Source organism: Aulonocara sp. 'chitande type north' Nkhata Bay, linkage group LG15 (genome assembly GCF_057382095.1).
Source record: "Aulonocara sp. 'chitande type north' Nkhata Bay isolate Kocher_YH1m ecotype deep benthic linkage group LG15, A_spYH_male_GT1.1, whole genome shotgun sequence".
Lineage (NCBI taxonomy): Eukaryota > Metazoa > Chordata > Actinopteri > Cichliformes > Cichlidae > Aulonocara > Aulonocara sp. 'chitande type north' Nkhata Bay.
This window is the reverse complement of record NC_141358.1, coordinates 36,153,453-36,180,370: the sequence shown is the minus strand read 5'-3', so window position 1 is coordinate 36,180,370 and position 26,918 is coordinate 36,153,453. Positions and strand designations below refer to the sequence as shown.

Sequence of the window (26,918 nt, the reverse complement as noted above, 5' to 3'; positions counted from 1 at the left end):
AGGAACATAAAGACCCAACACTGTAATTGGCGACAGTGGGAAGGAAAAACTTCATTTTTACAGGAAGAAACATCCAGCAGAACCGGGCTCAGAGAGGGGCAGCCATCTGCCGGGACCAGTTAGGGGTCGTGGCTAATGGTTTGCAACGAGCGCAGTAGCAGTTGTGATTAACTTTACACACAGCTAACCTGATACCAGAACCAAAGAGGAAGAGGGAGGAAGGACAGCTAAAAAACTAAACTACGCTATATATTCTAATCACTCCCCAGCATCAGTTTTTACTGCTATGTTCTGCTTTGGAGACTTAGTACATAGACATCAGTTTGGACCCAAAATCAGGTCAGATAAAGGCAGACAAGTTGTGTCTCTAAAGAATGATTAAGGAGTGAAACGAGTTGAAAATTTTGCCAATCATTACTGTCCACACTTATAATAAACAGGATGTAGTGAAGACTTTGACACAAATTTCAAGTTATAAGGCATCCATGTGTAAATATAGACACATTTGAGCTATCCAGGACAAGCATTGCATTTACATAATCAGGTGAAAATTAGCGTGCAAATGACTGCAAATCTGCAAAGCACCCTCTCACTCTGTCCTTCGCAAAGCTCACTGCAAACAATTCAGGCATTCAGGTAGCAGAATCCAACTTTCAGCCTATGCTGTCACTGTTGTCACTTTAAATAAGAACAAGCTGTCGCTATACAATGTTCATTTCGTGACAAGCCTTAAACGAAACTCGCTGTTTCACCGCCTTTTAGAAAGCCGGTGGAGAAATGGGCTTTGACAAGACTTTGGCTGAGCACATTCTGCACTTAAAGATCATTCATGGGGTGAGAGAAGCATCACTCTGTAATGTGGCGGTACACTCACGAAGAAGTAAAGTGATTCTGTAGTCCCCACACAAACTGTAAGAAATTATACACACACTTTGAACTCTAAATACTGTTTAGTAAGCATCACTTTATGGTGATGCTGAATAGTAATCTTAACCCTTGAGCTCCCCTAGGGAAAAATGGGACCCGCTTGGGTACTTTTGGATTTTTGATTCTCAATATATCAGTCATTTTAAAGACTAGTTGCATGAAACTTGGCCAGGATGTGTGTTTTAGGATTATTTTTTAAATTCAATGATCCCCTCTATGGTGTGGTGTATAGTAAAGGAGATTCACATATGTACCCCCTGCAGTCACCCTTGTACCCGCTTGGGCCCCATTGACTCCCATTATAATCACATATTTTCGATATACTGTAATCCTGACATGTGATAATTTTTTTCTCGTGAATACCTAATGGATCTAAGCCTCTGCCTTCAAAATAAAGGAAAAATATGTTTTGGATCCAATGAGCACAATATTAGGTACAGCACCACCATAGACATTTTCAGTGGTTTTGAATGCAGGACATGGTTATCTTATTATGCAAAATACATGACAATAAAACAGCTGACCACCATAAAATAGTCTTGATGTAGTGGAACTGATATAAGAGAGTGGTGTGAATGTGATTGAGAATATATTTATACTGTGTGTGTGTGTGTGTGTCGGTCGCAAACAAAACAGCCCGTAGAGCCGCCTCCTTGAAGTGAACAACGGCAGCCTGCTTCGTTTTTTTTCTCTTTTCTTTGAACCTCTGTCAATGTTATTTTTCTGACTTGGCTGAGGGCAAAAACAAGGCTCATTGTGCAGAGAAGGGAGAGGTGTGAAAGCAGCCACTTCTTTGTTGAGCCAGAGGGGGGGAGGGGTGTGAAAACAGCCACCTGCTTGCTGAGCAGAGGGGGAGCGGCAGTCGTTACTCTCCCAGGCAAGTCAGCAGAGCGGAGGGAGAGAGACAGAGAGAGATCCTTTTCTATCTTCTTGGATTCAAGTGCACATTTGAAGTCTGTGGGAATAGTTTGCAGCCTTGTCTTACTAGTCATTTCTGCACAGATGTCACGAAATGCACAGATGCGCGCACCACAACACGAAGCGCACGGTCAATTTAGGGGAGCTTGGAAGCAGTGATCATCCTGCAAACAGCGCATTATTATCGTAACGGCTGCAAAAGTTAGGATATGTCCTGTCTGCAACATCCATCCATCTAGAGGTTCGTGCTATAAAATGTAAATTACATCTTTGTTCAGTTTGTTGTTGAGTTTGCTAAGGTCAGTTCAGTTTCCCAGTGTCACAGGAATGGAACAGGAGGGAGAGACAGAAAATGATCATCGTCTATCCAATAAGATAGAGGATGATCATTTTTTAATTCAGGTGCACCTTTGAAGTCTGTGAGAATAGTTTGCAGACTTGTCTTACTAGTCATTTCTGCACAGATGCCACGAAATGAACAGATGCGCGCATGCACAACACAAAGCGCACGGTCAATTTAGGGGAGGCTTTTGCTGAGAAAGCGCAGCGTTCCAAAAAGCTGAAGCAGTGCTCATTGTGCAAACGGCACATTATTATCGTAACTGCTGCAAAGATATATATAAGATATTTCCTGTCTGCAAAATCTAACCATCTTATGGTTCATGCTATGTATGATAATGTAAATTACATCTTTGTTTAGTTTGTTGTTGAGTTTGTTCAGGTCAGTTCAGTTTGTTTTTTTGCAATAAAGTGTTATTGTTCCAAAAATAATAATGCATTCAAATCAATGTTGTTATGAATTATTTACCTATTCAAGGCTGTAATAACCTCATGCCAAATACTTCCATTTGCAAGTCATTTTTTGAAAATATTGCATATTATGGGTTTCCCCCCCAAAAAACAGGTTTTTTTTTATGACAATAAAGCCATAAAAACCTAAAAAATATTTAAAAAATAATGAAAAACTTTATATCTGTGGTTAGGTCTGAAGTTGTTTAAAAGATCTGATGTGAAAAAAATCAGAAAAAAAATTCATATATGATATTGCTATATCACCTTTTGTCAGGGGACCCGTGTGGGTACGAAGGGGAACTAATGGGTGTAAATTTGAAAAACTCTTATTACTCCAAAAATAATAATGCATTCAAATCAATGTTGTTATGAATTATTTACCTATTCAAGGCTGTAATAACTTCATGCCAAATACTTCCATTTGCAAGTCATTTTTTGAAAATATTGCATATTATGGGTTTTCCCCCCCAAAAAAACAGGGTTTTTTATGACAATAAAGCCATAAAAACCTAAAAAATATTTAAAAAATAATGAAAAACTTTATATCTGTGGTTAGGTCTGAAGTTGTTTAAAAGATCTGATGTGAAAAAAATCAGAAAAAAAATTCATATATGATATTGCTATATCACCTTTTGTCAGGGGACCCGTGTGGGTACGAAGGGGCACAGATGGGTGTAAATTTGAAAAACTCTTATTACTCCAAAAATAATAATGCATTCAAATCAATGTTGTTATGAATTATTTACCTATTAAAGGCTGTAATAACTTCATGCCAAATACTTCCATTTGCAAGTCATTTTTTGAAAATATTGCATATTATGGGTTTTTCCCCCTCAAAAAACAGGGTTTTTTATGACAATAAAGCCATAAAAACCTAAAAAATATTTAAAAAATAATGAAAAACTTTATATCTGTGGTTAGGTCTGAAGTTGTTTAAAAGATCTGATGTGAAAAAAAATCAGAAAAAAAATTCATATATGATATTGCTATATCACCTTTTGTCAGGGGACCCGTGTGGGTACGAAGGGGCACAGATGGGTGTAAATTTGAAAAACTCTTATTACTCCAAAAATAATAATGCATTCAAATCAATGTTGTTATGAATTATTTACCTATTAAAGGCTGTAATAACTTCATGCCAAATACTTCCATTTGCAAGTCATTTTTTGAAAATATTGCATATTATGGGTTTCCCCCCCCCCAAAAAACAGGGTTTTTTATGACAATAAAGCCATAAAAACCTAAAAAATATTTAAAAAATAATGAAAAACTTTATATCTGTGGTTAGGTCTGAAGTTGTTTAAAAGATCTGATGTGAAAAAAATCAGAAAAAAAATTCATATATGATATTGCTATATCACCTTTTGTCAGGGGACCCGTGTGGGTACGAAGGGGCACAGATGGGTGTAAATTTGAAAAACTCTTATTACTCCAAAAATGATAATGCATTCAAATCAATGTTGTTATGAATTATTTACCTATTCAAGGCTGTAATAACTTCATGCCAAATACTTCCATTTGCAAGTCATTTTTTGAAAATATTGCATATTATGGGTTTTCCCCCCCAAAAAAAACAGGGTTTTTTATGACAATAAAGCCATAAAAACCTAAAAAATATTTAAAAAATAATGAAAAACTTTATATCTGTGGTTAGGTCTGAAGTTGTTTAAAAGATCTGATGTGAAAAAAATCAGAAAAAAAATTCATATATGATATTGCTATATCACCTTTTGTCAGGGGACCCGTGTGGGTACGAAGGGGCACAGATGGGTGTAAATTTGAAAAACTCTTATTACTCCAAAAATAATAATGCATTCAAATCAATGTTGTTATGAATTATTTACCTATTCAAGGCTGTAATAACTTCATGCCAAATACTTCCATTTGCAAGTCATTTTTTGAAAATATTGCATATTATGGGTTTTTCCCCCCCAAAAAACAGGGTTTTTTATGACAATAAAGCCATAAAAACCTAAAAAATATTTAAAAAACAATGAAAAACTTTATATCTGTGGTTAGGTCTGAAGTTGTTTAAAAGATCTGATGTGAAAAAAATCAGAAAAAAAATTCATATATGATATTGCTATATCACCTTTTGTCAGGGGACCCGTGTGGGTACGAAGGGGCACAGATGGGTATAAATTTTGAGGGATGCTCAAGGGTTAATTGCCCCTTGGGGATAAATAAAGTATTTCTGATTCTGATCACTGTCATAAATTTTGTTTTGTGGATTAAATGTTCTATTTTTATCCAGCATTTCCAGTTATCTGTATTTTTATTATTATTAATTTATGTTTAACCATTTCCTGATAAAAATACACAAATGTTCTCAGTCCCTGCTTCCATCACAGTGTGATCCTGGCTACAGAACTATTAGCACATTCACAGCCTGCAGCAGCTTAACTGAGGTAGAGGAGCTGTGGTTTGGAGGCAAGTTTCCCCAGTTACACTGAAACAGTGCACTCAGTGACATACAGCCAAGGCTAACTGGCTGGCAGTAGGGCTGCCACGATTTGTCGACTAGTCACGATTACGTCGACTATCAAAATCGTCGACGACTGATTTAATAGTCGACGCGTCGTTTGAAACTTTGTACGATCACAAAAGACGCAGGAATAAGTGGCAGGATTTAAGAGTGTAATAACGGACTGAAACAGAAGATGGCAGCATTGCATGTACAAGGATGTCAGCTACCGTTAAACCCCGAAGAAGAAGAAGAAGAAGCAGCTGTGTCCCAGAATTCATAGCGCGGCCCAGCGCAGTTTCCAACAATGGCGGCAGCTAGTTAGTTTTAATGTTACTCTTATTATTCTTTCTGGGTCACAAAATAAACGTTTAACATATTTTCAGGCGAGAATGTAGCTGTGTAAACCTCAAATATCTGCTCAGTTTATCAGGACACCACATATTTTCAAAAGCGCTCCGACGTTTTCGGAGACATCTGTTACCCACTAGCTCGTTAGCTAGCCGGGGGCTAGGCTCACTAGCGCCGTGAGAACACCGGACTCCCCACAAATCGTTTTCAAACCCACTGCTGTCTTTCGCTACTCAGGTTAAATATATATGAGTCACTTAGATAACTTAAAATGTTATTGTTTGGCTTTTTTTTTTTTAGTATTTTATTTGTTCCTGAGTAAATCAGTTTGTCTGAGATTAAAGTTATAGTTTTTACACAGCTGAATAAACGTCAAGCAGACAGCTGATTATCAGAAGTGTGAGATGCTCCAGAATATACTCCAGTGTCCTGTTATATTTTAGATAGCAAGGAGTTTATTAATCTTCACCGAAACAATCTGCAAATTTCATTAAAATTCAATAAACTATCATCTTGTCTTTATTTTTAGTGAGCACATACCTTAAACACTTAAAGCTGTAAGCTAATGATAGTTATATAAGAGCAGATGCTGCTGGTGCAATAAGCTGTAGTTTTACGTCGAATGGATGATGATCTGATTAGTCGACTAATCGCAAAAATAATCGGTGACTAGTCGACTATCAAAATAATCGTTTGTGGCAGCCCTAGCTGGCAGTGAAGCCATCTGAAACAGCAGTAGCTTCAAATGCAAACTTCTGCATGACAAATGTGTCCCTCTCATCCTGCATTAAGTGAAACAGACACACAAGCCATTGTTTTCGATGGCCAATAAAACTGCTGCAATATTAAAGATTAAAAAAACAAAAAAGAATGACAGATGGTACAAACAGTTAACCGCTGATGGGGTCACTTATTACGGCAGCTTGTTTTAATTTCCACTTTTCTTTAAAAAAATAATAAAAAATTATTCTAATTGTGCTTTTTATGTTCTTTTCTGCTTAAGATTAAATGAGAATTGATCCTAAAAATACTATAATATGACTTCTTTTTTCAAAACCAAAGTCACCGTCCTGTGCTAGCCATGAGAAAGAATACAGCTTTAAGACACTTCAACAAATGGCTTCATCTTTTTGATCTGGGACCTTATCCATTTATATGTATGTATGTATGTATGTATGTATGTATGTATGTATGTACACCCATTTTAATTAGAATATAAACTTGGAACTTCAAGTGGCAATTTGTGTCACATTCATAGAAGGTCAGGAAAACAAAGTGACTCACCAGGACTTGGACTGCCCGAAGTGCAAGTAATTGATGCTGTAGAGGTCCATGTCTTCAGTGTGCCAAGCAAAGGTTGTCTTCCACATGCCAAAATACAAGTATGGAGTGTTGACACCCTCAATGACGATCCCACATTCCTGCTCCACCATATCCAGCAGTGTGTTTAGATGGCCGATGTTCCATTCTTCAATGTTCTGGAGAGCATGCAATTATGAATATCAAGTACAAGGGAACCTGCACGCTACACTTTCATCAGTCCATCAATCTCCATCAATGACCACCAGATGGTGCTGTAGTCATATTACTCACTGAGCACGATTTTGAAAGTTACAACAGCAGCAAAAATCTTGAAATATAAAAGTTGTAAACTCCTAAAGCAGCTTTCTATCACAATTACATGGTGCATTTTAATTAAGTTCTAATAATAATAATAATAATAATACTAATGGTGAAAAAACAACCCTGAAAATTGCCCATTGATGGAAAATAAACTACTATAAACCTATTAGGCCAGAAGTGGTTTATTTTTATTTAAAAACAAACAAACAAACAAACAAAAACAAATTCAAGAATATTTTAAAAACTTAATAAAAATTGTCATTATCCAGACAAACTTCACCCACCTCATCATAGATGGAGCCGCTCACATCAGCACCATAAAGAGGTGACACAAACGTCAGGTTCTTCCAATACTTCCTCTCGAGGTCATCAAAGTCTTTGTGTCGTGGCGTGCAGTACCTGCAAACAGAACAGGACAGGTTGTATTGTAAGCAGTGTGGTGCCCTTCAACTAAACCCTCAAACAAGCACTGTGCAAACATTTACAATCAGCAAATAGACTGTAATAAAATAATTTAAGTCCAATGTATATAAGAGTTTGAGCTTTTGTAGTAGTTCTGCTACAGTGCCAAGGTTTTCATTTGTTACATTATTCTTCTGCCTTAATAGTTATAGCATCTACACGACAATTTATAAAGAAAATGTTTATAAAATTTAAAAAAAACAACAACACAGCAACATAATATAGTTTGAACTGGCTTTTTACCGTCACTAGCACCACAACTACCACTACCCACCATGACCCATTTCACTTATTTTAAGACAGTATTATTTTCAAACTCATGGTTATCAGGACAAACAAAACCTTCAGCTTTTTAAAATACTGTGCACTGGTGTTAAACAGTATTAGTTTAAAACAGAAAACCTGTCTGTTCTTTCTGGCACCCTGATGCCAATTGTAGGTACAAATAACACAATTCCTGATTTAGTGTGAAATATTAGAATGCACTTTTATTGTTTATTTATGTTCTCCATCATCGTAGTTGCACTATATTTAGTAACATTCATGTTTTAAACCATGCTGAGTAAGAGCAATAATTGCACCATCAAAGCTTACAAGGACACTATCGTGCAAAACATCACGTCAGATACTGCATTTGTATGCAATCATTTACGAATGAAGCCCCTGAGGTTGGGACCGACTTACTTCTTGCTATTGGCCAGCTTGCGGTATTCACCCACAGTCATAGATTTCTTCTGAATGTTGTACTGGGTGAACAGACCCGACTGACCCGTCACCACTTGGCTGATGGGAGCTGGAATCACCATGTCCTCGATTGTGTCATAGGACTTGCGTGGCTTCCATCCTGCAGGGGGAATCACCTGGAGAAAAAAAAAAGACGCTTAACCTTTACAAGGTCAGCAGATTCAAAATCTATTCAAATTCAAAGTATGCAGATTAAACCTTTGGAAATTTAGATGGTGGATTCTGCTGATATCAGCTTAAAACTATAAATGGTTCTTACAAGCATTTTCTAACATGCTTTGATCATTTTAAACATTAGTAATGATGTTAGATTGAACCTTGGCTATGCAAAAACAGGTAGGAAACTAAAAGAGATGCACAGGATTCAAAATGTTACAGCAATACTTCACTAAAACAAAACAAAAAACATCTAGTAAGAAGACTGAAGTGGATATGTGGGTACATATATGTGTGTGTGCCTGTGTCCTGAAATCACCTTTGCCAGGCCAGCGCGATGAGCTCCTTGACTCTCCATGTAGGCGATGTATTTGGCAAAGTCTTTGAACTCCTCCATTGTGGGCCTGAAAGTCATGATCTTGCAGCTGGGGTTCTTGGCAGCAGCTGGCGGCAGGGGGGCCGGCAAAGGTACGGGAGACACCTCCGCACCTGGAACAAGTTCTGGGGCCACATTTGGGTCTGCAGGCTGAACTGGATTGAGGTGTGGAGCAGCATTGTGTTCAGAGATTACCACTTTATTCAGGTTTTCAGCTATTGCTGGCTCCAGAGTGGGAATCTGGTTTTGGGCTTCATTTGAGCTGAGAGTAGGGGGAGACACTGGGTCAGGAGGAGTGGAAGAGGCTGGGGCGGGGTGAGGACCCAACACATCTTCCATGGGCATGTCGGTAGCCATTGGCTCTTGGAAAGATTGCAGGTAAACCTGAGGAGGAAATCAGTGGTGTTCAGGGCACACACAGTCTGCCTCAAATACATTCAAATTACTGAGAACTTTGCAAAGGCAAATTACACAAAACTGCAAGTGAAAGAAAAGGAATCTATGTTTTAAAAATATTTTTCTAAAAAGGAAAAATCCAACTTTCTGACTACAATGTGTGATTATTTTTGTACATTTAAATAAAAACAAAAAATTAAATACTGAAAAAAATATGGAAAATTAAAAGATTGATTTTAAAAATAAACAAGACCAAACAACTCAATCTTAGTGCAATCTACACAGCTGTTAACACAAAAAAAGCAGACCGGTCCACTTCCTTCACCAAATAGGGGTGTCCTTGATCATAACATTACTGAAGGCACTTCCTAACCTACATTTTAGAAGTGTCACTTCTGCATCTTGTCAAATTTTGTGTCAAACAAATTCAATGGCTCTCATTCTCTTAAGGCTTACCACAGACTTTTTAAAATCCAAATGTGAACATAAACACCAGAAAGTAGCAAGCACTAAAACTTCATTCAAAAAACTCACTCTAAACCATCTTCTCTCATCAGCACTTTCACTTTATATCAGTGTTTTTGAATATTCAGAAGCATTTTTAATTACCACTGTTTACATTTTCAAGCTAAGTTTTAATACCATGATTTAGGGTTGTTGTTTTTTTTGTTCTGTGTAAGACAAAACCTACAGCCTTCAGTTTAGCTAATTAACTTAATGTTATAACCATTTTAAAACATCATTTAAAAGCTTTACCTATTAAGCTGCCAGCAGTCCACTTAGATTCACTTGTTTTAATAAGATAAAAATCATTCACTGCCCTCTCATCAGCAGCAGTGGATAAATAGACAGAGCCTAAAGTACCTAAGCAGTTTGTATTGGTGGACAGTACCTCCCCCAACCACCTCTCCAATTTGCAAGTCGCTGCCGCAGGGCTAGACAACATTAACGGGTGAGACTTTGGATAAACTGACGGGACATTGTGACTTTTGTTGGACTAACTAAACCTTTAAGTAATATTTTCATTGGTTGGTTGAGCCTTCATTATGCAATACCATCACTGCCTCATGGCAGAAAATTGTATCCAGCCAGTAATTGTGCAAGTGTGACGTTTTAGGATCAAAATAAAGAAATACAAATAAGGATTTGAGTTTTTGCATTTAGAATAACAATAACCTGATCCTAATTGATCCATCACTTATGTGACTCCGTATTCATTAATCTAATCATGTTATACATATTAACATAAGACAATATCAGTGATCAATGCATCCATGTTCCTTAAAAGGTGCATAAATCAAACATTTTTCTTTTTCTCCAAACAACTACCTAATAAGGCTATCAACAAACACCCTGTTGATAGGAAGTTAATATCTGCTGGAAGATCAACTGTGGCACTGTGAACAACACGTGTGCAGTTCACTTCACAACTTTGCAGTGACTGTCCCCATCTGCGCTACAGACAGCATGTTCACTGTTCAATCACAGTTATAGAAGCGTTTTAGCTTTATGTTTGGTGGGTCAAGGAACAGTAACCATTTTCAGCGCTGCACATGCACTAAAAGATACACACTGCTGCATTGCTAAATGTGCCTTGCATTATCCTCATTCACAACTTCAAACAGATCTTACGCCCACGAGGTTAAAACAGCAGTAGTGTACTTCCCACTCCGACTTTCTGACACGAGATAATGCAAATTGCGCTTCGTTTGCATGAAGCACAAAAGCCCACAGTACATATGAAGAAATGTGCTGTAGCCTTAAGCGCAGCCAAGTTTGAAATTAACGAAAAAAAAAAAGGATAAGAGCTAACTAAGTTTGCTTTGCTGAAACTGACATATAATCCTCGTAAATACAACTACTCAGTGACCGAGACATTTCATAACACATTTCAAAGCATTCATTTCTTCAAAGCCCAGAGCAACAATTTCAAACTAGTTTTACCTTTAAAATTAATTCTGACTGGTTGGAAAGGGATTTATTACATCTTTCCAATGACTAACTGCTTTAGACGCCGGGACCCTCTTTCTAACTGAGACTGACCTACTAAAGTGAATGGAGGCCACATGACCCCCAGCTGGCTCATCACAACAAACAGGGGCCTTTAACTCCATTTAGGCCTAAAACTTAATTCAACTGTGCAGCAAGCAGCCCCCTCGAGAGGGTAAAACTCATAAAATATATCAGTTACCCAGGTGGATCTTTCTCGGCTTTGTAAGTGTAAAACGGCGCTGCTCGGTTCCATAGTATCAACTTATTATTGGCAGCTACTGCTAAAGGCGACCATAGCCCTGCACAACTGCCAATAACTATTAGCATTTTAACCCACATAGTGAACAAAAGAAAGCCAGCCGAAGCTCTTTAAGGTCCGTAAATTGCACTGCCTGTATAATCGCTTAATGCAACAGCAGCACATAGGCACATATCAACCATTTCATTTTAAGGAGCTACATATCATCGTGTCCTGACGCAAATGTATTCCTAGCCAACGCTGGCTAGCTTCTGCTTAGCTACTTCCATATCTGCATTTAGAAAGGAAAAAAACAAAACAACAACGACGGAACACACTCCGTGAATAGACGAGAGTATGGTCTCTGCAATTTACTAAAATAAATATAAGTAAGGAAATATTACCTCCTGCGGCAAACTATAGCCCTGTCCCTGTTTCGTTCAGTCGTTTTAGTTTCGTTTAGAACAGATTCCCTGGATCGATTTTCTTCTAGCATTAGCTTGCTGGGCTTGTCGTTGAGGACGCGCCTACTTTCACCAATTGCCTTCTGAGTGGTTTAAACACGTGATGGACGGTTACTAGGAAACGTATGATTGGTTTACTCGGTTACCGACACGCAGAGTAACCAATTAAATCAGACGTTTGCTATTCCATGGTTTCCGTGGCTCTCACGCAACCAATGTGTACGTCACGCACGTACACACTGCCGGGTTTGCTCAAGGTTGCTATGCTCCGTTGGCCAAGAGAAAAATAGAATACCCTCAGAGCAGGGGTAAACACGTTCAGCCGTCCTGACTACACTTGTATCACTTTTCAAGTTTCATATCTAAATTGTAAGTGTTAGTGTTAGGACAGCTTCCCACCATGACATTATAATTAAATGTAAAGTCACATATCAATTTCGAACATTGTTTTTCATTTAAATTCCTACTTTAACTAAAAACTGTGAAAAGGGTAATATGTGCCCCCCCCCAAACATTTCCCCCCAAAAACACGTGTCAAATTTTTTACTTTATTGAATAACACTGAAAATGCATTGACAAAAATTCTGCACAAAATATGTGCAATTCTAAAACTACATATCAAAACTACAGACTAAAAAACAAAACAAAAAAAATTATACAATTTCAGAAAATATACATTTCCCAGTCTATGCAAATATTTGTATCTCCATCAAAACCCGAAGTGCTGGCACGTGGATAAATAACACACTGCTGCTGAAACTCACTGAACTGCATTTATAAAAAAGACAAAAGGCAGTAAAATTCAGTTTAGTTGAATTTCAGGATCAGCATGTGGAATTTCCTTAACATGTAAATCAAGCATTTTCTGTTTTGTTTTTGTTTGGTTTTTTCCTTAAATGAGGTCAGATAACACAGGTGACCACTGGAGACACAAAAGGCTGACTGAACACCCCCTACATAGATGGCAGAAATAAGATTATAAAAAGATGAAAAGTACACTTTTAAACTTTAAGAAAAATACAATTTTCTAGACAAATACATTTACGTGTCAGGGACATCTAGAGAGCTTGATAGATGGGAGTTCTACATTAAACTCTTGGTTAAGCACTGCTTTTTCTTTGGACTTTAATAAAGTGAATCTTTTCAAAACAAGGGATATCCAAATCTATGCCAGAGGATAAAATTTCTTTAGTAATCTATCACGTTTGGCATCTGAATGTTTTATCAAATTCATAACAACTTTTACAAACTTAATATACAGCTAGAAACATTCCTGTATCAAAACATTCAGGGAACTAGTATAGCTAGAAAATCCAACATCTGATGACTAGGCTACTTGGCCTCAGACTCAAGTGCAGGAACACAAAACTGATCTGGGTCAGTTTGCTCTTGAATGTTGGATATCATCTATATCCAAGAGAAACAGTGAGATTTTAATCATGTAATCAAGCCAGGAAAAACAAACACAAACTTTTTAAAATCTCAACTGCGTGATCAGAATTAAGACAAATTGCACCAAAATGAGGGCCAACCTCACAGCAAAGCAGAACAGACTGGATGATAATAAAATCCTTGAATAATTACAAAAAAAAAAAAAAAAAAAAAAAAAAAAAAAAAAAAAAATCTTCAAACAAGTTGGACAGAATGGCTTAACCACTTAACATCCTCTTTTAAAAGAGCTAAACACAGATATTTAGTTTAAAATGATACAATTTACATCATGGATAACATTAGCATTAGTTAATGAAATAGACTGAAGCACTTGGAATTTAAAAAAAGAAAAGAAAAAAAAAGTCGAGGTTGAAGGTATTAATGGAGTAACGGTACAGCCAGTTAAAGGGATTTTTAAATTTATCTTTTAACACCACATCATTGCAGATCCAAGGTGATGATATTATTGAAGTCCACAAATATTGCAGTTTTATAATCATAGAATATATTAAAAGAAACTGATTCTTTATTGCCTCTACTGAAAACGGCCCTTACAGTTTACGTCTCATTTCCTCGAGGGCTGAGTAAGTAGCACCAATGATCACCGCCCGTTGCTGTACCCTGGGAAAAACTGATTTAGAATGTCTTGCAGGGATTTGTTGACCGACATGGAGTAGTTCTTGCCCAGGTCGTGCCTGCAGGCCGGGCAGGTGTACACCTCTGCTTTGAAGGACCGCTGAAGGCATTCCTGAAGGAAAAAAAGTAGAACAAGTTCTTGTTAAACAATAGCAGGTTTTGTTAAATAACAATTTGTGATGCATTTATCAGAGGTGTTAGTAGATCAAAAAGATACTCTAAGCACCAAAGCAATCAATGCTATCACTGCAATACAATAAGTTTTCACAACATCACTCATTAAAAACATCCATATAGAGCCTTTCAACATTCTCAGCAAACCCCATTATAATACCTCGCTCCATACGGCAAACAGCTACACCTCCAGCCAGTCTGCCAAATTTCTAATGTTCAAAGACGACACCACCCTAATCAGGCTCTGATAAAGAGGAGTCTGACAATCTAGTGACCTGGTGCAGAGAAAACAACCAGGAGCTCAAAGTAACTGTGGCAATAACAGGACTTCAGGAAGAATCCAGCCCATCATCATGCATCGCTGCCAGTGGACACTTTCCTATTCTGGGAACAATTATCTCTCAGGACCTAAACACACAACCTAATCAGCTCCCTTATCAGGAAAGCAGCAGAGGATGTACCTCCTGTAGCAGCTGAAGAAATTCAACCTGCAATGGTGCTACAGGAGGTACCATTAGTGAATGAATCCATAAAATATCACAACTAGGTGCAACAAAACTTTGTGAACTCCATTACTAATAAATGCTTTGCATTCTGCTTTATTTGACAACATTATTCTGTTAAGTAGCTTACTACGTGACAACTATGAGGAATACAAAAGTTAATATGTAAAGGTTTAAAGCTAAAGTAACAAGAGCACCCCTGAAAGGCAAGGGCTAACATACTTCAGTCAGTCTGTTTTTTTTCCCCCCATTACAAGGTGATGATGTCGGCCTGTTATGGAGTCACGGATATCGTTGGGCATCAAATTGCAAAAATAAAGTGTGTAGTAAAGCAGTTGATATATAACTCTACATGATTTCTTGGAATTTTTTCCAAGGTCAACTTTGACCTTGGACACTAACAATAAAGGTTAAGGTCAAATGATTAACCAACCTAGTTACTCATGTCTCCTAATGGCCTAGTATATTGTTGTGAAGCTTGAAGATTTTGTATTACTGTGATAGAAAATTGAGATGAATAAAGTGTTTACTGATTTTCACATTTAAAAATGACCTTGACCCAATTTCTAGCAAAAATAAACCAGTTTTAGCTGTTACTGGTATCTACTATCACACAAAATTTAAACATGATCTCTACAACATACTACAGAATAAATATTACCAAGTGGTAAATTTATTAGAGCAACAACTCTAGATTCGGGACATTAGTAGTTTCTTACCCTGCAGACATTGTGTTGGCACTCTGTGGTGACGGGCTGATAGACCACTTCTTGGCAGCAAATGCAGAGGAAAACTTCTTCAACTTTGTTCAAGAATTTCTGCAGAAAAAATAAAAATAAAAATTAGATCAGTTTTATAGACAGTTTCAGTGGTTTTTGTTTTACGGAGGAACACAGGCTTCTTATTTCAAGTTGCATTTACTATGCACATAAGTTTGAAATTTGCAAGTGATTACACTTGCAAAAGCACAGTGTGGTTTTAAAATGTTGCACTAAGAGGTTCCACCCAGCAGCCAACTGTCACACAAACCAATAATATTGGTAAAGTGAATGGTTTTTATAAAGCACTTTTCTACTTTGAGCATCAAAGCACATTCACCCATTCATACAAGCACTTTCCCAAATAGTAAATTCAGTAAATGTTTACAAAAAAACAACAACGACAACAAAACACTATTAAAACATTGTGGTAATTTGAACAAATGTACAGATATTCTTACCGGTCCAAGTGACAGTGACTCCATGGCTTCATCCCACAGCTTCTTGTTTAGCTTGTCATTTTTGATGAGTGCCTTTTGCTCCTGGGACAGCTTGTACATCTCTACCTTGACTTTCTTAGGAGTTTTGGCTGGTGGGGTCTTTGAGGATTCTAAGAGAAACAAAGACATTTTCCATTAATAAGCAGCTTCTAGGATGCAATTTTAGTTAAGCTGCTACATAAAAACAATGTCAAATACATGAGCAATATCATGTTTTTTACATTTTCCAAAAACAAAGCACAGTTATGATATTAGCAACTTCCACATAGACAAACAACATACCGCTGCCCTGAGATTTTCTCTTCCTTTTAGCCTTGCTGGGTGTCGCCTCCTCTTCCACTTCATTTTTGTTCTCTTTCTCTTTCTGATAGCCTGCAGGATACTGGAACAATAAAAGTAGTTTATTAGTTTACACTACAACAATATGTAACAGTCAGCAGGTAATTAATGAATTGAAAACATCTAAGATGTAATGCATTTATTTACAAGGCTACATTAAGTGTATTACATTAAACTTAATATTTTTAGTAATGCAGAAGCTCATTTTCTCAACAAAATACAGAAGAACACAATGTTTATTTTATCCAGCACCAGGACTAAAAAATATCCACCATTGCTGAAAAGAAACAAACAAAAAGTAAAGAAATTAAAAAAAATAAATAAATAAATAAATAAATAAATTGTATGGACAATATAATCTAATGATCTCTACCTGCATGGTGAGACCCAGTTTCTTGATACGTTCCTTGCCTTCTCTGGTCCATGGTGCTGGTTCGTCATCATCACGCTTTAGCAGGTACCGCCAGACCAAGAAGCCTGATTTTCCTTTGTCTGGCCAGTACTTCACCACCTAAAGTAAGACAAAGATCTCAAGTAAAACTAAAATAGTTGCAATATTGTGAAATCACTGCAGATTTTTTTACCAAAGGCAAAAAAGAAATTCTAGTTTTCCTTCATACCTTATATATTCCATCGTATCTGTTCCCTTCCTCGGGGCAGTATTTACTGTGCTTGCGTCCCTTGCAGCTGCGTACTACTCTAACTGGTTTGCCTGCCTTCCAGTTTTTGGCTTCTGCTCCATTTTTGTCATTCACAGGGATGTTGCAGTTGAGAGCCAGCGCCCTGATGAGGCCCAAAAACAGATGATTTACATATGCAAAGGAAGATCTAAGCAGACAAATTGAAAATTAACACCAGTAAGTTTTTATAGCCTTGTCATACCGGTTCATGTGTGTAAGTGTCTGATCGCATGATTGCTCCGCAGTCCTCTTGTTTCCAGACAGATCTCGCCCACCAGAGCCAGTGTAGGTGAACTCATTACCATCATCCTATAGTTTAAGAAGCACCAAAGATATTAAAAACACTAAACTTCACAAAGTTTCTCATCAGGCTATTGCATAAAATAAATACAGTGTTTTCAAATATAACTGCTAACACTTGAAAAGCAGTATTATTTGACACCATTTTGATCAAAACAACAAACAGCAAGCTCCCCCCCCCCAGTAACATGTTCTCACTACTTTGCTTTTCTTTATAGAACATACAAAAACATACCACATCATCCTCATAGCCTCCTGCCAGGACCAGAGAATAGGCACCATCATTGCTCCTGCCATGAATTCCAGCTACATGAGGCCTATGAACACCAGATTCACTGACCTAAGGGTGGGAAATTAAACAGTTATTATTATTATACCATTATTATTCCAAGGTACAGGAATAAGTCATCACAAACGATGATAAGCCATGAAGTGAGGAAGGAAAAGAAAACAAACAAAAAAAACAAAACAGACCTGGACTCTGAACTTCCATAGGGAACCGACAGGAATGCCAGGGATTGGGCCATAGTGATTGGATGGAACAATGGTGCACTGTTTGGTTCGACCGACACAGGCCATACCCTAAAATAGGAGATAAGGCAAATCATTTATGATGTGTAATTGTCATTCCCATAATGAGGAAAAAAAAAAGCTGATAAGTTTAAGATTCATATTGTGTTAGCACTCACCTTGCCCCAGTCCCTTTGGCTCGAGGAGCTAGCAGAAGCCATCTTAGCTTTCTTCTTGCTCTCCTTCAGCTTCTCTCCAGCCAGCACAACCTCACTGACATCATTACGACAACCTGGGCAATACCTGCGAAATGTAAAGTAAAAGGTAAACCCGAGCCTGACACACTGATGATAATTTTTTAAGTCTTCCATTCTAACATTTGATGATTTTGTGGCTCTGTTCAATTTTAAATGAATGCTGGATTTCTGAATCTACCTACCAGTCCTCATCCTCAGGGATGGTGGTGAGTGGAGGATTCAAACAGTAGGTGTGATAGGCCATGTCGCATTCATCGCACAGCAGCTGTTTGTCAGGATCCTGCTTGATGCCGCAGATGTGGCAGTTACACCAGCGACAGTTCTTTTTGGGATCATCTTTACAGTGCTTGCACTCAGGTCCATTTGATCCTGAAGATTGCATTCATTTTGATTATGCATTTCATTCTGCAACATTCCTTAGTGAAAGGTTAAGTTCAGATTTCTAGATTATGACTACTGCTACACATCTTTGCAATTTTAAATGCAGTTTTTAAACCCACTTTTTAGTGGACTCTCAGATCCAGCAGGGGCGTCACCCAACGAGCCAGGCTCCTCAATTTTGTAGATTTCAGTGACGAACATGATGCGGCAGTCATTAAGAGAGTCACCAGCATCACTACATTTTAAACAAAAAACATAAAGGAGCCTGTTAGAATAGTCAAACAATATAATCTAACTTCCTCCTGCTTTCCATGTTGTCCAAGCTTAAACAGAAGGTAAAAGAAATGACAAACATGAGGATAACAGGAAGCTTCCGATGCATGTACAAAAAGGTTAGTTATATTTTAGGTCGTCATCAACACAAAACTAAACCCGTTTGATATCAGATACAATAATCAGACGTAATGTTAATGAAAGCCATTTATCCTCCAAACGACCATACACACAGTTGGTTAAACTGTCAAAAATTGTTTCAGTGGCATCCACTGATACCACAGCAGGAAATTAGCTTCTACACACCTGCTGCTGCGGCATTCAAAAACCAAACTATGAGATACTGTTACAACAGACCTTAAAGAAAATGTTTATCATCTACCACAGCCAGTGAAATGTTCTTATATGTGACAAGTCGTAACAGATGCTACAAAGCACAACAACTCCAACTTGTATGCAACGATGGCCTTACCCAAGGATAATCTTAGCATAGATCTCTCGCTGGGTGCGCGTCTCCCGCTTCCTCTGGATCTCAGCATCATACCAGTAGCCACGTTCCTTGGGCTCATCTGGGTTGTAGTTAAGCATGACAACCATTCCTGGCTCCAGCTGGTGCCACTGGTACACAGTACGAGCACGTGGCCGAACGTCCTTTGCCAGCAGCTGAATCACACCATTCTCTGCATAGCTGTGAAAGTAAAAACGATGAATGATTTTGCAATTCAAAGACAAGCAGTGCTGCAGCATGGCCAAAACATAAAAAACACGTCTGAATAGTAAGGACCAGTAGTCATTGCAGCAGGTTTGAACCAATACACCATTCACATGAATGTTCCCTCCAACACTAATGTGCTTGCCATCTAATAAACAAGAGCACCTTTCAATGAGGGCACATATCAACAGAGCAATGCCTTCCCTTTATATATATTGTACTTATTTAACAAATGGGAAAACCTGTTTCATTGTACAGTCTCACTGAGCAAAATGAGAACTTACAGTTCAGAGTCCGTAAAAAAATTTTTTAAAAAACATTCTTCAATGTAACAACTGCATTGCTCGCAGTATCAAATTTAAACAGGACCATCAGTTTTCATCTCCAGTGTGTTTGAGAAGAGCTTTTAAAGTAGCTTACATCGTGTCAATGTATTTGTTAGGATATTTAGCTGCATCTTCTTAGATCTTTCAATTAACATTTTCACTGCTGCAACAAGTTGGTTTGTAGAATTACAACACCTGACCCACTAAAACCAAAATCAGAGCTCAAACTGCTGAATGATGACCATTAGTACAGAAACTCTGCTCTGTGCTGCTACATGACAAATACTGCGTTGATACAGTGATGTGATGGGGGGAAAGAAAAAAAAAAAATTAGTCATTAGTACGAAAAATGATTCTTACTCTTCATATTTGACATGGTACAGTATATCCTCAGCTGGCTCTGCCTCTGCAGCCTCTTCTTTGGGCGTCTTTGTAGTCTTGGTAACGTTTACAATCTGGGCCTCAAACCATGCTCCCATGTTCAAGTCTCTTGCATCCACCAGCTCATTGATCTACACACACACACACACACACACACACACACACACACACACACACACCAAGAGTTAGCAAACTTTTGACACTTTAAAACTGCAGTCACTTTTTCAGAATAATTCATAAAATGTCTTTTGACTATTCCCCACCCAAAAATAGTTTAAGTTCACTACAAAGTGGCTCATTTGATGTCTTGTAAAAATGAAACCTTTGCACGCTGCCCTTTTTGAAGCTTGGACAACAGAACTCATTCCATTCACTCCATGCACATGTCATCCAAACTGCCTACTTTTGTAGACAATTTGGAAGACCATCACAATCACATCAGAGGGAAAGTGAAGACAGCAAATCCTAAACTGCATCCAGAAGTCTCTTACTGATAAGATAAAGTAAAATATAATATTGCATAAATGCACAGAATGCATATTAAAAAAAAAAAAAGATATATATATATATATATATATATATATATATATATATATATATATATATATATATATATATATATATATATATATATATATATATATATATAAAACAAACATCTGGAGTAGTCATTGCTTACACGACTTTTTCGGGCTACATATTCCCAATTTATCTTATCCAATTTCTCTTTGCATTGTGTTTTGAGTTTGTTTTTTCTTAATCCCTATCACTTTTTTTTTTAAGATTGTAGCCAGAAACATCAACATCACAGTGGTAGCAGTTCTACATTGTATCGCCACCCTACCACAGCTGGCTTAAACAGGAAGTAATACACATCACATTCAATGTGACCACAGTCTTTAGCGCATACCTTGTAAAGTCCAAATCCAGGGTCGATGAGTTCTGGGGCGTTTGTCTGTGCAGAGGTTCCCGCCGTCTGACCTTCTGTCTCGCCATGAGTCGAACTCTTGTCACACTCGCTCTGGGTTGAGCCGCAGCCAGAATCAGAGTCTGAGAGCTCTGCCTCTTTGTCCTTGCTCTTGACGACATCAACAGGGGGCAACTGCTGCCTAACAAGCAGCTGCACTATATCATTTAGGCCTACATTGTAATCAAATATAGTATGGCCATCTTCCATCTGATATAAACAGGAAAAAAAAAAATTGTAGATATCATTTATAGCATTTTACATTTTGTCTGTGACTAAATGCTAAAGCAGGGCTGACAATTGAGCTACAACCATCACTGAGATCATTTCAGCTACTGCACTAAAATGTAATAAAGTCATTTATTAACACCAACCATGCTGGCTCACCTGCTTGCCCCGGTAGAAGAGTCTCTGTCTCTCTGGCTCCACCTTGAAGATCTCCATGATTTTGAGACGCAGCTCGTCCACCTTGGTGAGTTTGGACAGGGAATCCACCCGATGGGTTTCCTTCCCATCCATTGTGCGGACTTGAATCCACATTGCAGCTGCCCTGTGTCAACAATCAAACACCACTCCCATTATAGCTAGTTATTTTCAATAGCACACTAATGACAAGTCTTTCCTGAAAGATTTCATTTCATCTTTTAATCCAGCAGTAGTACACACTCTGTCATAGTACAAATAGAAATGTGAGAGGAGTGCCATGCTCGTTTTTTCTGCAGTGAAGTTTAAATGAAAAACCAAAACATATCTGCTAATCATTTGTATTTAAATGCATTTCATAGTGAATAGTACTACATGGTACATATTTGAGCTTTATCTAGAAAGATCTGAAGGTGTGAACCAAACTTTCGGTTTCACCATTCACTGGAGAAAAAAAAATTATGACAGTCATTTTCTCTGCTAGCTGCATTCATTAATAAAGAATGTCTTTGCTCTAAACCAAATTGTTGATATGTGCATTTGTATAACATATCAGAAGACAGACAATTATCATCAACTTGAGCTTTATTCAGACAACAGCCAGACTGATATCAGCATATAACAGATATATTATATCAAGAAATATGTTATAAGATAAGGAACCAAAAATATGATTTGGCTCATTTTTGGAATCAACGCAACTACTTCGTTTATCCAGCAGAGAGCGCCCAGAGACTATTTACATTGATCACAACTGTCTGCAGCACATGTAGCAGAATACAAACAGTGGAGCAGATGGTGCTGTTAAATTTGGCATTTTCTACATAGTAAGGACCTTATTCATTTGCTAAATACATTGCTGTAAAGTTAAACAATAACCCCACCATTTCCCCTTTTAAATATAACTATCTCTGTATTTATATATGTGTGTGTATATATATATATATAAAATTCTGTAACCTCTGTCGGTGCTGTGCTTTTGGAAACCGAATTTCCCAGAGGAACCCACCCGAGGGATTAATAAAGTTTTATCTTATCTTATCATGTTCTGTGCATATATGGAAATTACCATTCAGTATTTCCTTATCAGGACCATTGCCCCCTAAAATAAATAAATACGCGCGCGCACACACACACATATATATATATATATATATATGCAGTATCACTTGTGCTTTAGATTACGCAAGTCATATAAAAATTTGTTTCATAATTATTTCTAAATATTAATTGATTTTCTTACTGTATGTTACGTTTTTGTTTGCTTTCGCATTGCTGAATATTTTTTTTCACGAGTTTATATGATAATCAAATTCTCATCTAACTGAGAAAGTTGCAGTGATTCAGAATTTGCATCGTAAAAAGCTCTGCGTGGAAGATTGTCAAAACACTACATCTGCAAAATACATCCCTAGGATTGGCTGTTTTTGTTTAGTGATCACAACAAGTTAAGACGAAACGGTCTCCAGCAGCAGAAATATGACCGTCTCCCCTCCCTACTCAGTGCATTGTACTGCTGTCAGCACTGTCACTTCAACAGAATATGAGAAAAGGGAGGGAACGGGCTGATTTAAATACAGTGCGGGAAACTAAGCTGTAGGCCACTCCCAGTTCTTTTAAAAGCACATCCGGACGCGAGGGAGCGCTAGCCAACAATGTGCCTTCGCTCCCTGACAATGAAACATACCTAAATACCAACTCGCATGTACTTTTAAACCGATTATTATAATACTACAGTGGCTTTTTATCCGCATATGTCGTCCTCTGTTGTTACAAAACAGCAAGGGGCCAGCTAAGCGGGGGTTGCGCGTTTACTTCAGCGCTCTCAGCTGAGATCCTGTTCGCTCTGCTGGCTCGAAATAAACCAGCCGCAGTCAACAAAACATAAGTCAAAACCTCGAAAACAAACTACTTGTTCCCATCCAAGGGGTACCATTTTGCCTGCGCAAATTAATACGTTTAAACGATGCTGACGAAAATGAGATTCACGTCACGCCACACCAATCCAGCCACACAGGAAAATAAACAGCCCGACGTTAGCTTATTTGTTTTTCTTAAAGAGAAGCAGTGAAGTTGCAAAGCTAACTCGGTTTACACATTTTTTGCAGATTATGTGGACGTTCCGAAGGATAACAAGTTAAAAGTTCACAAGTTCATCGCCCACCCATATCAGTGCTTAAAGCAAACCACGTTACAATTTATTTTGCAGAGCTTTTAAATACTATATTAGCAAAAGGAAGCCAGAGTACAGTCAATAGCTCTAATACTGTCCCGAAGATTATCAGATTTGACTAATTTTGACGTTTACACTTGACTGGTTGAGTAACTTGGTGCAATAAGCCAAAAAGAAAGGAGGTAGGACTTTGCCAAGTTAGCTAACCTCAGTTTGCTAGCAACTGGGTGACTAAATCAATGAGAACAATTTTTAAAAAGTAATTAAAAAACGCTGAAATTCACTTTACCTGTTTGTCCGTCCAAGCAAAAACAAGAAATTTACTTTTGAGGGAAAACGTGCACGTTTTCCCCAATTAACTCCTTAGAAGGGATGGCACGACCAATTCTATGCCTTGGTGGAGATTGATCAATGACTTATTCTTCAAGACTTTGATATCCCGCCTGCTCTCGCACTTCAGGTTCACCATTGGCTACTTTCCTCTAACCACATCGTGTCCATTGGGTAACAGAGCCGTCAATCTGGAATGTGACTGGATCTTATCATCAGCGCGCGAAACGACAATCTCGTGAGTACAACTGCCCTCCGAGTATTTATCGCGAGATTATTCGGCGCCATGTAAAACCGGTATCCCGGAGAGACAGATGGTGCTTCTGGTAAACAACTTCACTGATAGAGCTTTTTGATTGTGTCTGAACTATCACGGCTTCGTATTTGTGTTTAGAAATAGTTTCCAGTCTTCAAACTAATCAACTAAATGCATTGAACCTTTTGGTGGACTTTAATAAGCAGACCACCCGTTAGACTCCTATGATTCAGCTTAATTAATGATGTGCAATTAAGATACCTCCCCCTCATTTTGGCGGGAGCCGAAAGTTAATGAGACCAACTCAGTTAAAGCGCCTGAAAGCATGGAAAATGACAAGTGTATGTGGGAGGAATATGTGCTTTTGCGCACACTTGAGGCATGCTGTTTGTTTGCCTTTGAACTTGACACGTAAATAGCCTCCACTGTGCAATAAACTCCGTCCTAAAGCGCGGTTTATGTTTGTTCAGTATGGAGTAATGCGTTTGAGGTCACCTTCTGACCAACTGATCTGTGTATATGGCCATGACGTCAATCTTTAATAGTCAATTAAAAGTATTTATTTTAATGTTTCAAGATTATTTATTTTTCCTAGTTCCCGTTAAGGCACGATTTATTGTCTAACCCAAATCTCTTTTAATCACTTTAAATAAATGAGATGGGAAAAAATGCAGTGCTGACAAATATCTTTATTACCACATATTAGATATTTCTATTAAAAAAAAAATAAGCACTATGTGCAGGTTGCAAAATAAACTACAATACATGTGAAATATAAATAAATTCCAGTCAGTAGTGGGCATAATTATTTCTGTCCATCAAGTTTCTTCTACTTAACGAGTTCAGGGTTGTAGGGGGATGAGGCTATCACAAGGCAGAGGCTGGGTACATCCTGGACAGGCTGCCAGTCTGACACAGAGTCTTACATTTATATATACAGACAATTTAGAATCATAAAGCCCAACCCACGCGTTTTTGGACTGTGGGAGGAAACCAGAGTACTTGGTGAGAACCTACGCAGCCGCAGTCAAACTTCATACAGAGAAGGGCCCACTATGCTAGGGGAAAGGGGGGGAGGGGGGATTTTTTTTAAAAAACAAAGGGTGGTAAGTGAAGCAAGCCATAAGGAAAACACAATACAACCAGCAGAACAAGTAAATAACACGAGCAAAGCAACTGAAACTATACATGGAAAAAAAAACAGAAAGCAGAAGTTAACACAACTGGAACCAGTTCCTCCTTTGAATGTGATAAAAACAAGAAAATTGACTACTTTGAAGATTCTTTATTTTGACAGATGTTTTAAAAATCTAAGATGCGTTGCCACAAGACCCAGAAATGTGAAAAGTGTTAGATATACACCAGCATACAAAGCTGAATTTTTGGTGAAAGTTTTACTTGCACTTTGTGATAACGACAGTCAGTTAAAAGCCAACTACTCTAAAAGAAGCAGATAAAATCTTACATTTAAGAGGTCAGAATGTTACCCTACTTACTACCCTAGTTCTTGAATTGTACTGTAGTCACAGGTGTTTTAAACTTTCTCTTATAGCTCATTTCTGTTCTGCATTTGCACCCATTCCCTCTTCAGCAACATTGCGCTGCCACCAGTTGCTGGTTTCAGTGGGATGTTGCACTGCTATAGCAACCACTATTGACACAGTTTGAGAATCTATGGAATGGATCAGTATGATTACAGGGAGGAAAAATCTTTTTTTTTTAAATAATATTTTAAAATAATGTCAACAAACTTTTCTACCCTTTTTAAATCAAATTTAGTCTATATACCTACAGTGGTGTCAAAAGTGTTTCCCCCCTTCCTGATTTAATATTTTTTGTCATGTTTCAGATCTTGAAACATTTAAATATTAGACAAAGATAACATGAGTAAACACAAAATGCAGTTTCTAAAAGAAGGTGTTTATTATTAGGGAGCGAAACCAAATCTACATGGGCCTGTGTGAAAAAGTTATTGTCCCCTAAACCTAGTAACTGGTTGGGCCACCCTTAGTAGCAACAACTGCATCAAGTGTTTGCAGTAATTGGCAATGAGACTTTTACAGTGCTATAGAAGGATTTTGGCCCACTAATCTTTGCGAAATTGTTGTAATTCAACCATACTGGAGCAGGAACTGCCTTTTTAAGGTCGTGCCACAGCATCTCAATCAGATTCAAGTCAGGACTTTGCCTAGGCCACTCCAAAGCCATATAGAGGTGGACTTGCTGGTGCATTTTGGATAATTGTCCTGCTTCAGAACCCAAGTGCGCTTAGGCTTGAGGTCACAAAAAGATGGCTGGACATTCTGCTTCAGGATGATTTAGTAGATGGCAGAATTCTTGGTTTCATTTATCACAGCAAATCTTCCAGACCCTGAGGCAGCAAAAAGGCCTAAAACCATATTTTACTGTTGCTATGATATTCCTTTTCATAAATGCGGTGTTGCTTTTAGATAGATGTAATGGGACACAGACCTTCCAAAATCTTTAACTTTTGCCTCATCAGTCCACAGAGTATTTTCCCAAAAGTCTTGGGGATCATCGAGATATTTTCTGGCAAAAGTTCCTTTTGCTCTGCAGAGGTATCTTCTTGGAACTTTGCCATGCAGGCCATGTTTGCCCAGTCTCTTTCTTATGGTGGAGTCATGAACTCTGACCATAACTTAGGTAAGCGAGGCCTGATGTTCTCTGGATGTTGTTCTGTGGTC

General features: G+C 37.9%; 2 protein-coding genes across 3 annotated transcripts in view; both read right to left on the bottom strand.

The window, feature by feature from the left end:
• The window catches only part of kdm4b (lysine (K)-specific demethylase 4B), a 53,659-nt gene extending 41,577 nt beyond the window's left edge, over positions 1–12,082 (bottom strand). The window contains exons 1-5 of one of the 2 annotated variants that reach the window (XM_086263219.1): positions 11,844–12,082; positions 8,757–9,197; positions 8,222–8,397; positions 7,360–7,474; positions 6,737–6,930 (exon numbers count right to left, since the gene is read on the bottom strand). In XM_086263219.1, the coding sequence (XP_086119345.1) occupies positions 6,737–6,930; positions 7,360–7,474; positions 8,222–8,397; positions 8,757–9,170 (899 nt within the window). In that variant the 5' untranslated portion in view covers positions 9,171–9,197; positions 11,844–12,082. The remainder of the gene's footprint in view (positions 1–6,736; positions 6,931–7,359; positions 7,475–8,221; positions 8,398–8,756; positions 9,198–11,843) is intronic. The other variant, XM_086263218.1, reaches the window with a different exon arrangement.
• Positions 12,083–12,437: 355 nt separating this feature from the next.
• uhrf1 (ubiquitin-like with PHD and ring finger domains 1) lies at positions 12,438–24,081 on the bottom strand. Its single transcript, XM_086263217.1, has 17 exons — positions 23,917–24,081; positions 21,419–21,581; positions 20,975–21,241; positions 20,044–20,195; positions 19,118–19,333; positions 18,492–18,607; positions 18,174–18,360; positions 17,914–18,037; positions 17,699–17,806; positions 17,460–17,564; positions 17,127–17,233; positions 16,865–17,027; positions 16,618–16,755; positions 16,188–16,287; positions 15,867–16,015; positions 15,367–15,465; positions 12,438–14,082 (listed from the first exon to the last, which is right to left on the bottom strand). The coding sequence occupies exons 2-17, from the start codon at positions 21,569–21,571 to the stop codon at positions 13,936–13,938; spliced, it is 2,331 nt and encodes a 776-aa protein (XP_086119343.1). The 5' UTR covers positions 21,572–21,581; positions 23,917–24,081; the 3' UTR covers positions 12,438–13,935.
• Positions 24,082–26,918: the final 2,837 nt, after the last annotated feature.

Coding starts and splice junctions, on each gene's coding strand:
- uhrf1 (XM_086263217.1), bottom strand. CDS start 21,571: ATGTGGATTCAAGTCCGCACAATGGATGGGAAGGAAACCCATCGGGTG. Junction 19,334..20,043: donor TACCATGTCAAATATGAAGA/GTAAGAATCATT, acceptor TTACTTTCACAG/CTATGCAGAGAATGGTGTGA. Junction 18,608..19,117: donor TATGCTAAGATTATCCTTGG/GTAAGGCCATCG, acceptor TTTAAAATGTAG/TGATGCTGGTGACTCTCTTA.